The sequence below is a fragment of the Syngnathoides biaculeatus genome, chromosome 22 (assembly GCF_019802595.1).
Source record: "Syngnathoides biaculeatus isolate LvHL_M chromosome 22, ASM1980259v1, whole genome shotgun sequence".
Classification (NCBI taxonomy): domain Eukaryota; kingdom Metazoa; phylum Chordata; class Actinopteri; order Syngnathiformes; family Syngnathidae; genus Syngnathoides; species Syngnathoides biaculeatus.
The window spans coordinates 14,062,475-14,074,109 of NC_084661.1; the positions used below are offsets into that span (position 1 = coordinate 14,062,475).

Here is an 11,635-nt window from a genome sequence, read left to right on the forward strand (position 1 = left end):
CTGACAGGATTTTAAAGCTAAGAGCACATATGCTTGAGCAACACATATAGACTGACAATATAACAATACTCCCTGGCCTATATTCTTTATCCTTTGTGATGAATGTCAACAAGTGGACACACAAGTTAAACGTGCTTTCTGCCATTTGGTGAAAGTGTTGAAGTGTTCTGCCTCTCAGCACATGATGATTTGTGCAAAATATTTTTTTGGAGTCAATTAAGTGAAATGGGATTATTGGAAGCATTGTAGCGTACACGATACTATTACCGCATGCCCTTATTTTACTCCTCACCAGGCTCTAAACACAAGCAGATGCTGCACAGTCCCAACAGCAGCAGTCAGTCGCACCGCAGGGCGAAGAGAACGTCCTCGCCCAGACGCCCGTCCCGAATAACGAAGCAACGGATGGGCACCAACAGGACCAGGCCGGCGCTGGGCATCGCCGGCCAGCGTTTTCATTGTCAACTGTGCCAGGTGGCCGTCAACTCGGAGACCCAGCTCAAACAGGTAGGCGGCAATGAGAATTTTCTTCTTTAAAATATACGCCACTCATTTAAAAAAAAATGAAATCTTTCAGAGAACAGCAAGTTGTGCAAAAAGTAATGAAACGGGGAACAGTTCTACAGAGAAGGCCAAATTAAGGTTACTTGACCTGTAATTTCACCCACAACTCCAATATCCCTAACTTTTCATAAAAATAGAATAATAACAAATAACAAACAACTTTCAATTTTTCACATCATAAATCAGAGCTTTTTTTTTTTTTTTTTTAATATAATGTCATCAATATGTGTCTCACAGCACATGAACAGCAGAAGACATAAAGAGCATTTGGCCGGGAAGCCTGTGAAGGTGAAGGCTAAATTCACGCCTTATAATAAACTGCAGCCCTGCACTGCATTAGCGGTAAGAATTTTTTGCACGCACACACACACACACATTCATAAGTTAATTTGTGATTAAAACCAACCAAACAACTTTGCTTAACAATACCTGGGCTCGCGTATTGCTGACACAATGGAAAATGGTATTGGCGGGCTTACGAATAACATTGTAATCATGTTATAACGCTCCAAGCAACTGAAAAAAGGGTGGACCAACACATGTAGACAGGCAGTATCACAATATTTGATACGTATATGTCATATATTCTGTATCCTCTGGCGTTGGCAGGCTAACGGATAACATAGAATACTCATGATTCTTACTTGTTTGGGTCTGTTTAGCTATTATAGTGCCCCCTAAATGATAATGTGCAAACTCTTTAATTCAATATATTCTATTTACTTGTGTTACTCCTGTCCTTTTTAATGAGGTACAATATTATAGAGTGCTATTTTTCTTCTTAAAAAGCACATTTTTGTTGTTTTTTTGTTGGGAAGTAGGCTGGAACGGATCAATGGCATTTCTGTTCATTACAATGATGAGAGATGATACACATCTGAAGGGAGTCCCTTGTGTTGCAGACTAAACTGGCCTTGCAGAAGCAGTTGTCCAAGGCCCTGCCGGCAGGGTTCCAGACCGGCGCCCTCAATCCAGCCGCCTTGTGCACTCTGGCTTCCACGCCGCTGGCACTGCGACTGCCGCAGGGTCCCACGGCCATCATCCACGGTCCCCTGATAAGCCCCGCCCTCTTCAGACCTGCCCCGGGACCGCTGAGGGCGACGCACCCGCCCATTATTTTTTCTCCTTATTGACAACAAAGACAAAATGTCACATTTGACGCGTCATCAGTACAGTATGCACACTTGCCCACAAAATACAGCGGTGCTTTGACTTACGAGTGCCCCAACTTACGAGATGTTAAAGTCACGAGTCGTCGCTTGTTGCGAGCAAAGATTTTGACCAAAAGTTGAGCTACGGCGCTGCTTAAGTGAAGTGAGGTGGGGAGGAAAAAAAAAAAGAGCCATACTGACAATGCACTTTCAGCCATTTATTGAAGAGGACAAGCAACCAATCATACAAAAAGAAAATGAAAACACTCACAAAGTATTTGCAATTGCATTTGTATTTGCAAATGTCAGAACTCGGTGTACACACAAGGTGCACCCCACATTGTAAGGCGAAATGTCTAATGTGGACCTTTAAGACCTTTACAATCGTTAAAATGCGGTAAAAAAAAAAAAAAAAAAAAAAAAAAAAACCTGGTGACCAAAATCTGCGACTATGCGAGGCCGAGAACGGTGAACTGCAGATGGGCAAGGGCAAACTGTAGTGCTATTTTTATTTATTTAAAAACGTACCAAAAAAAAAAAATTTTTTTGGGAGGCAAGAACGGATTAATTCCATTTCAATTCATTTCAGTGGGTAAAACTGATTTGATACAAAATCAAGGTACCACTGTTTAAGGACCATCACTCAACTATTTGAGTGCATGTTTCCTGGGGTCCGAACCCCATCGGAAGCCATAAATAAATTCACATTTCTGTTTTATTTATAAAATAATAGTCTGCCATTGCACAAGATTTTAAATGTCACGCTTGTGTTGCCAAATTTGAGAGCTTTCTCGTTGTACTCTGGGAAAAAAAAACGATATCATTCCTGAATGAGTTTCCAAACATAGATTGGTGTATTGGTGAGCACAAAGTAAAAAAATATTAATAATAACTGCAGTCACTTTGCATTGTACTGTCATCAAATACATCAAAATGTTGTTCCATTTTTGTCTTTTTCTGACCTGTGCCATAAACAAAGCCAAGAACTTTAACCACACTTTGTGAATTATTATTTTTTATTTGTTTTTCCATTAAAAACTATATTTGACATGAGCTATTAAAGCAGGGGTGGGGAACCTTTTTCCAAATTCTTCAAATACTTTACTGAAATGAACTTAGAGATGCTTTTTGCGCAAGCTGAGAAAAGTCCAATTTCATGAATCGTTATTCCTTGGAAATATTTTTATAGCTTTAATTCCATTTTAAGCAATAGGTTTATGTTTTCAAATGTGGTTCATGAAAACTAGCGTAACTGTTCATCAAGTGCAATAATGTAGACTAAAAATGTATAGAATATTTGTTCATGAGTGTATAATGTATTCTGCATTCATTTGGATGTAATTTTTTTGTTGTTGCTATTTTTACACCGTTGCGGTTGTGTTTATTTCCCCTGCATTGAAACAATCACTAAATTTGATGTGGTGTATGAATTTTGAAGTATTTTGGGAAGCATTTGATCCAGCGATGTAATTCCAAACCTCAGAGAAACTGTTAAATAAAACATTTCATCCACAAATGCTCATAATATTTAACATTAACTTTATGAACGGACCTCTGATGATTTTACAGGGCTGAATGATTCATAATACACTTTATTTTACTTTTTTTTTTTTTTTGCTAAATAATCATATCCTTGGGAAGAGAGAGAGGGAAATTTCAAGTTATCATGCACAGAATACATAAATGTGTAAATTATAGCTGTCATGAGACCGGTAACTAGCCGATAGTAAAAGTGATTCTATATATATATTTTTATATACCCCTGAGATGTATTTATTATAATGTATTCGCTGAAATGATATCAAGTTAATCAATCTTCCTTTAGGTAGGTAGATTTAGGCCTTCCGTCTATGTTTCATATTTTCCCCAAGGACGATATAACACAAATCAATGTTCGTGTTACTTATATTACCAGAAAAAAAACCCATTATGATTAAAGATTTTCAGTTTTTAATTACTGTATATGGCTTGTGAGGTTTACTCTGTCCATTCAGCATAGAAGGTAACACAGCTAGCATGCACAATTGCACAAAAAAAGCATTGTTTCGAAACATTGCTCCTGTAATTTGAGTAATACAAAATTAAATTACTGTTTGAATGAAAATTAACTTTTTCAAGGGAGGGAAATGTAACAAGAACACATTTTTTTAAAATTCTGTAATTTCCAAATAAATTTGAAAATAATTATGATCATTTTGTACGTGCATCTAAAACAAAATACAACATACTTTGCAATTTAATCTGTTTTATAATCAATATATGAATACTTTTTCAAGTAGCACGAGGAAGGAACTTCAAAAAAACGTCACTCGGAAACACGTCACATCCTGTTCGTCCTTTCTAGAAAAAAAATGGCAGCTGTTGACATCGACGTGCCGGTGGATGCCGAAGCTCAGCTTTACAATGCGGGCGAACTGGAACGGTAAAAATGGGAAATTATTGGATAATAACTACGTTTCCCTGAAAAATTAAATATCGTCGAGAAGAATGCGAGTTGGAAATATTGGCTCGTTACACAATAGTGTTATCGCACAAGCTAACCAAGCTAGCATGCGATTGACTCGAATAACGTGTTCGACGGATTTGTAGACACATTTCATTTATGTGCAGTTGTAAAGACTTTAATCTTAATCTCTAAATTTTACAGAGGAAGTTTTGGGAATGTGTGTTAGTTTCGTCATGAACGGAAGCGATGATAATCAGCCTCATTCGTAGTCCAGTATCTTACAGTCAGTTTTGTAATGAACCGAACGGTTGGAAAATGTTAATAAAACCGGAAAAGCTACCTGACGGGGAAATAGTTATGCTAAATCGCCCACACCATTTAACCCACAACTGCTCATATATATAATCAAGATATATACAGTTGCGGTAACATATTGCTCAAATGTATGATAGCGCTGATCTACAAATGAATGTGCTGTATACAAACATACTGTTTTAAATAAACAGTTACATAATTAACCAGTATTTGTAACATGAATACGTGCTTTCATTCACTGGAACTCCCGGTAGTATGTGTGCCTTGTCCACTAGTAGGCAGTATACAGCCATCGTAGAATAGCCTACTCTAAATAAGATGCTGTAATTATATGCCAGTATGGTTTATTGTCTGTCTACATATGTTGCTGCACAGTTTGTGTTCAAATATACATTACTTAATTGTTTATAACCACCGTGACATGGATCTTAATTTTGTTGGTCCACTTGTAGTGCTTTGCATTTAGAGAACTTTCGTGAGACAAACTTACAGTGAATTCACAGTGTGTAATTTGCTTGTTACTCAAGAGAAGCTGCGTAGCGGGTCGTTCCTGCGTGGTTTCAGTCCACGTTGTTGCCATTTAACACGCGGCTCGCTTTACAGGATTAGAGGAAGTCGGTGTCAGCCTCTCTAATTTTAGAGAGCAGTCACTGACTGCTCTTAAATTTGAGATCAATATCCTTGTTTTGCTGTCACTAACATCCTCCTCGACTTTGTGCTTCTGGTTTGCCTTTTCAGTCAGGCCGAAGGTTTCAAAGAGCAGGGCAACGAGTTCTACGGCAAGAAAGATTACTCGGAAGCCTTCAATTACTACACCAAGGCCATTGGTAAAATGACTTCACTTGTCACATATCCCCTTCAAACCGAATTTATTAAGACATCATCATCGGATGCTGTGTAGACCCTGAGGTCAGATTTTATACTTTAAACCAAGTATTTTTTTTTTTTTCCCTCAAGAGTTGAAGTAAATTTAAGTAATTTGAACTGAATTGAATAAGATGACTTTTATATCAACACCTGATAGGTGGTTTAAATATTCAAGAAAAATAATTATCCGTTACTGCATATAAAAGGATAAAATTCTTCAAGGCAACAATAATGTGATGGAAGTCCACTAGTTGCTGATGACATGGTTGTCTTTTCAGTACAAGTATAATATAGTACCAGTATAATATTCTAATTGATATAGTAGTACAATTATGTTGTGTCATTATCCAAGCCGCTTATCCTCACAAGGTTTGCGGGAAAGCTGGAGCCCATCCCAGCTAGCTTCGGGCGAAATGGCGGACTACACCCTGAACTGGTCACCAGTCGGTCGCAGGGCAGATATCGCCACCATCGCTGAGCAGGAATCGATCCCACGCTGCCCGCACTAAAGGCAGGCGTGTGTACCACTTCACCATCAGTGACCCTAGTATAATTATGTTTATTATTACTATAGAAGACACGGTGGTTCAACTGGCAGAGCGTTGGCCTCACAGTTCTGAGGTCCCAGGTTCAATCCCGGCCCCGTCTGTGTGGAGTTTGCATGTTCTCCCCGTGCCTGCACGGGTTTTTTCCGGGCACTCCGGTTTTCTCCCACATCCCAAAAACTTTCAATATTCATCGGACACTCTAAATTGCCCCTAGGTGTGATTGTGAGTTGGGCCGTTTGTTTGTATGTGTCCTGCGATCGGCTGGCAACCGGTTCAGGGTTGCCCGTTGACAGCTGGGATAGGCTCCAGCACTTGACCCTTGTGAGAATAAGCGGCAAAGAAAATGGATGGATGGATAATAGTACAATTGAAAAAAATCACAGGAGGAGGGAATGCGTTGCGATTTTCTATGTTCCCCAACATCTTAAGCAAACTCAAGCAGAACATACGCATATGCGTACACCAAAAGTTTGGAGGCACCATCTTGTCATTGTTTTTCGATGTTTGACTGGCGTGATGAATCTGATAGTGTTTCTGATTTCTCCGCCCATTCAAGATGCATGTCCCAAAAATGCCAGCTATTATGGCAACAGGGCCGCCACCCTCATGATGCTGTGTCGCTTCCGGGAAGCCCTGGAAGATTCCCAGCAGGCCGTGCGACTGGACGACTGCTTCATGAAGGTGAGTGTCAACAAAATCCCTCTCCTCGCTCCCAATCTCAACCACGTCTGTGATTTTTCCGTCGCTTCTTTCCTCCCACAAGGGTCATTTACGGGAGGGCAAGTGCCACCTGTCTCTGGGGAACGCCATGGCCGCGGCTCGCTGCTTCCAGAGGGTTCTGGATTTGGAGCCCAGCAACAGAGAAGCGCAGCAAGAGGTGGGACCCGCACCCGCCTTTTTGATCGCGTCGGCTGCGTTTTGCCCGACGCGGGTCAGTACATAGCTCATCTCTGATTGCAGAACAAGAATGCAGAAACTCTGCTGGAGTTTGAGCGACTGGCGGATTTCGGCTTCGAAAAGCGAGACTTCCGAAAGGTCATTTTTGCAAAAAATGTTGTAATTGAATTTCAGGTACAGATTATGGGCCTCAGGCTTAATGCATTATTTGGTTTAGCAAGAGTAGTAAACTACCACTGCACGGTCTTTGATTAAAACCGTTTCCTCACAAATACTTTGCATTGGTCCACCTCATAAATATCCTAAGAGTACAGTTTGTGTCGTCTTGAACCACCAGGTGGTGTATTGTATGGACCGGGCCCTGGCTCTGGCATCTGCCTGCCACCGCTTCAAAATCCTCAAGGCCGAGTGTCTGGCTCTCCTCGGACGCTATCCCGAAGCCCAGTCCGTCGCCAGGTAGGCAACGTTGGGAGCCTTCGTACGTGTGATGTGATGCGATCGCGAGAATTTGAGTTTCCTTTTCCCAGTGATATCTTGAGGATGGATTCCACAAACGCAGACGCGCTTTACGTGCGAGGCTTGTGTCTTTACTACGAAGACTGCATCGATAAGGCTGTGCAGTTCTTCGTGCAGGCCCTGCGCATGGCGCCGGACCACGAAAAGGCCCGGCTTGCCTGCAGGGTGGGTTTTATTTCTTCTTTTGACTGTTTTTGACAATCAATTCATCGTCTGGAGATGTTGTTTTAAATTGACATTTTTCAAATACTCTGATTTCAGCATCTCAACAGTAAATTCATAATTATTAATGTAATAATAAAAGACTGATTGTCATTGTTTCATCAAAATAAACAATTTGAAAACATCTTTTATTTCAGAAAACAATCATTTTTACTAATTTTCCAACATGTCTCGATCCAAAACATGGACTGACTGGCAATCAATATACGTTTGTGTATTTTCGGTATTCTCATTTTGAAATAATGTCCTGTTTTTGAATCAACGGATGGGAGTTTATTTCTTTTAATTCCAAATCAATCGAAAAAATACTCAAGCCGCAGCCCCAGTCGGTGTGCATTTAAGATTTTGACGTCGGATATTTAAAATCAATGTTTCAGAATGCCAAAGCCTTAAAAGCCAAGAAAGAGGAAGGAAATCTGACCTTTAAAAACAACAACTATGAAGCCGCCTATCAGCTGTACAGCGAAGCCCTCGGGATAGACCCCAACAACATCAAGACCAACGCCAAACTCTATTGCAACCGAGCCGCAGCCGGAGCCAAGGTAAGACTCGAACCTCACTACTGTCGTGCCTGCTCCATTTTACAAGCTATTTTTGAATCACAGGCTGTCGCTTGCTTGATCCAATTTAATTTGTGCGTCGTGAGCCAAAATCGAGGTACGAGCTAGCGTCAAATAGGCGCCTCCTTCCTGTTGTCGTTATTTACGTCATACGAGAGTGGTTCCAATTACCAGAGACAATTTCCTTGCATGTTTCCGACATACTTGGCGAATAAAGATGATTCTGAATGCATCATACATATTGTGTGTTGTTGTTGTTATGACTATTGACCTCGTCCTTTACATTTTGCACCACTGTAGATGAATAAACCCAGTCAGGCCATTGAAGACTGCACCAGTGCCATCAAGCTCGACGACACCTACGTCAAGGCCTACTTGAGAAGAGCGCAGTGGTACGTGTGATCGACACCAACTCCAACATCAAAACAAATGAAAAAAGAGAAACAAAAACTCATAGCATGGTTTTCTTTTTTGTCAAATTCCATTATTCTCTTCCAAAGATGTTTCAGTTGTAACTTTTTTTTTTTTTTCCATGCCAAAAATGTAGTCCCACTGTGAAAATTTTGACGGGCAATCAATAATAGGCTCATAATGCATATTTGGAATGTAATATCCATATGTTTTTTATGTTGCTTTTTATATACATATATGTTAAATATGTTTTTGTTTTACATGCTCTTTGCCTGTCTACAGTTTCATGGAAACAGAGCAGTATGAAGAGGCTGTACGGGACTACGAGAAAGTATACCAGACTGAAAAAACGTCAGGTAAGCACGCGTGTGTCTCGGACCGATTTTGACCCGCCGGTCAAGTTGTTAAAATGTCATGTCTGTGTCCAGACCACAAACATCTGCTGAAAACGGCCAAGTTGGAGCTGAAAAAGAGCAAGAGGAAAGATTATTACAAGGTGCTGGGAGTGGGCAAGAACGCCTCAGACGACGAGATCAAAAAAGCCTACCGCAAACGGGCCCTGATGCACCATCCCGGTACGTTTCTTGGCCTACAAGCACACACACTCACTTTTTGATCGTGGTCGCTGTATAACTTGCCGCCGCATTCTGTGTGTGCATGGCAGACCGCCACAGCGCGGCCGCCCCGGAGGTGCAAAAGGAAGAGGAGAAGAAGTTCAAGGAGGTAGGCGAGGCCTTCACCATTCTGTCCGACCCCAAAAAGAAGATCCGATACGACAACGGGCACGACCTCGGTGACGACGGCACCTTCGACGGTGGAGGTAGCTTAAATGCGCTGCTGTGTTCATTTATTCTCAGTTTGGATCTGAACTGGTTATGCTTGTGAACGTTAGCCGCTAGATGGCGCCACAAGCAGTCTTATCTGTCCTTTCGCCCTTGGATTTTTGTAACTTGCTTAATCAAATGACATCCCTTTTTTGTATTTATTATTGAATGTAATATAAATAATACTGTTGACTGCATACCTATTTTACAATGTTGTATATGTAAAAGCAACATTTTTGATGCATCTATTCCATTGTGCTGTCACTCCTTTTTTTTCCCTAGTTTACTTCTGATAATACAATGTACATTTTTCATCTTCAAATTATTTTTATGTTTAGATGTCGATGCAAACAACATCTTCAGGGCTTTCTTCGGTGGGCACGGGGGAGGATTTACTTTTGACTCCAGTGCAGGCAAGTATTTTATTTTTTTAGTTAGTCAAAAAGAAGAAAAAAAAAAGTAAAGTTATAAGAATAAGGGACATTGTTCTAAAAAATGAACTCTGTCCTTCAAAGATTCTTTTCGATTATAAAATGACTTAACTTTTGTAATATTATATTTTTTCTTTAAAGCTATTGTTCTTTTCTTCTATTCTTGAATTATGACTTCACATAACAAAGTACTAATTTCCTAAAAAAAATTGTTCCAGTTATTTTGTCCCTTTTTTCAGTAGACTTTACTCTCGTGTTACAGGTTCCTTTTTGGGGGAAAAAAGAACATTCTCTTATGATTGTTTTTTTTTTTTCCTAGTTAAGAAACAAAACTTTTTTTTTTTTTTAAACAATTTCTTCCTGCTGCACTATGAATGCCCAAAATATAAGTATACAACTTTTATTGTGTTTATATTTTTATACTTTAGAAATACAATTATATTTTTTGACATAAATATAATTATAGGCTTTTTTCTTGAAAATAATGACTTCATTGTAAATACAAAAATTTTTTATTGAAAAATAAATTTTCTGAGTTGTTTTTTTTTTCCAAACAAAAAATAATGGTATTTTGTATCATGGGAAAAAATTACTGAAAAACTGAATCATTGCCATTTGGCAGACATTGATTTAAAAAAAAAAACGGGACTATTGCGTGAAGTTTCTTTTTTCATTTCATTTTCTAAACTATTGTTAAAGATTTTTTTTCCTGTGGGCTCCCCCCCAAAAAAATTCTTTGTATGCTTTATCATTTAAGCGCATGCTGGAAAGTCACCTTTTCTAAATGTTCCTCCAGATTCTGGACCGGGAAATCTCTTCTTCCAGTTTGGCTAAAGCGACGAAGCCATTCAGGATTTCAGATGCAGCTCTTGAGCATCAAGATTGAGTCAGCTCAAACCTCAAGCGCTGTTCTCAAGACTTTTGAATTCAATCCCACATCCATATTTGAAACAAACAAACAAACAACAAAGTCCAATGCAGTTGAGGTAGGGAAACGAGCACCATCGGAACATGCTGCTATTGCCAAAATGAAAACAACTCATTCCTATGGGGAAATGGGAGTATCACATGTGATTAATCTTTGGTATTAAGTTAATTTTTTTTTTTTTTTTTTTGGGTTCTCTCAAAGGCTGAGAGATCAATACCAGACCTCAGGACTTCTTAACAAAAGGTCTCGTGCAAGTCGATCAAGGCTTCTTCCTTCCTCTCTTTCTCTATCATGCTGCAATGTATTCTTTCACATGAATGTAAAGTCCATAAATGTTTCTTTCTCCCCACTCCTTTCAGTCCTCCTTGTGATCTATTTCTATTTATTGATCTTGATAAATTTTGCTGTTAAAATCCATAAATTTGCATCTCAAGGAATATTTTCAGCCAAGAATTAGCGGGGCAAATAGGTTTTGAGATTCTGCTCTTTTGGAAGTAATATGACAGTCCACCAACACCACCCCCACCCACGAAAGAGATCCCAACCAGAAGGAAGTGATGCGACCGTATTGGCCAACAGTTGCAAGTGAACTCTTCGAGTGGGTACCTTTTTTCGTATAAACACTGAAATATCAAACAGCGATGCAGCGATCAAATATACTCGATAAAATCACATGGCAGGAAAAAGACAACTAACCCATCCTGACTGACAACCTTTTCTTGTTCCACCCACTAAAACTGTTCTTGGAAAACCTCTTGCTTAATTGCTGTTTGTGTATGTGTGGGTATGTTTCTGTAAATATATAGATTAGATAAGATGCATTTTGTTTTCTTAGAACATGCCCAAGAGTAATGTTTTTATTACAAATAAAGACATGTCATTTGTCACGCTGGACTTGTAATTGGGTGTTTGATGACATTATTGCTCGTCATATTGTACAGACATCCATTTTTTT

The 11,635-nt window shown here is 39.5% G+C and overlaps 2 protein-coding genes across 3 annotated transcripts in view; both read left to right on the top strand.

The window, feature by feature from the left end:
- LOC133495987 (zinc finger protein 385C-like) overlaps nt 1-3,222 on the top strand; it is a 36,661-nt gene extending 33,439 nt beyond the window's left edge. Inside the window, exons 7-9 of the mRNA XM_061811096.1 lie at nt 296-507; nt 802-906; nt 1,467-3,222. Coding sequence (XP_061667080.1) covers nt 296-507; nt 802-906; nt 1,467-1,697 — 548 coding nt within the window. The 3' untranslated portion in view covers nt 1,698-3,222. The remainder of the gene's footprint in view (nt 1-295; nt 508-801; nt 907-1,466) is intronic.
- A 795-nt stretch (nt 3,223-4,017) lies between these two features.
- On the top strand, nt 4,018-11,567 carry LOC133495907 (dnaJ homolog subfamily C member 7-like). Of its 2 annotated transcripts, XR_009793680.1 has the most exons (15): nt 4,018-4,137; nt 5,215-5,303; nt 6,448-6,572; nt 6,655-6,768; nt 6,852-6,926; nt 7,126-7,244; nt 7,316-7,469; nt 7,904-8,068; nt 8,387-8,478; nt 8,780-8,853; nt 8,926-9,072; nt 9,162-9,317; nt 9,660-9,734; nt 10,549-10,738; nt 10,882-11,567. XR_009793680.1 is itself a non-coding variant. In XM_061810960.1 (14 exons), exons 1-14 carry the CDS (start codon nt 4,067-4,069, stop codon nt 10,584-10,586), a joined length of 1,494 nt encoding a protein of 497 aa, XP_061666944.1. In that variant the 5' UTR covers nt 4,018-4,066; the 3' UTR covers nt 10,587-11,567. The 2 variants fall into 2 exon arrangements, 1 of the variants encoding a protein (XP_061666944.1); XM_061810960.1 differs by having other exon boundaries at nt 10,549-11,567.
- Nucleotides 11,568-11,635: the final 68 nt, after the last annotated feature.

Coding starts and splice junctions, on each gene's coding strand:
- LOC133495907 (XM_061810960.1), top strand. CDS start 4,067: ATGGCAGCTGTTGACATCGACGTGCCGGTGGATGCCGAAGCTCAGCTT. Junction 4,138..5,214: donor AATGCGGGCGAACTGGAACG/GTAAAAATGGGA, acceptor TTGCCTTTTCAG/TCAGGCCGAAGGTTTCAAAG. Junction 6,769..6,851: donor ACAGAGAAGCGCAGCAAGAG/GTGGGACCCGCA, acceptor CTCTGATTGCAG/AACAAGAATGCAGAAACTCT.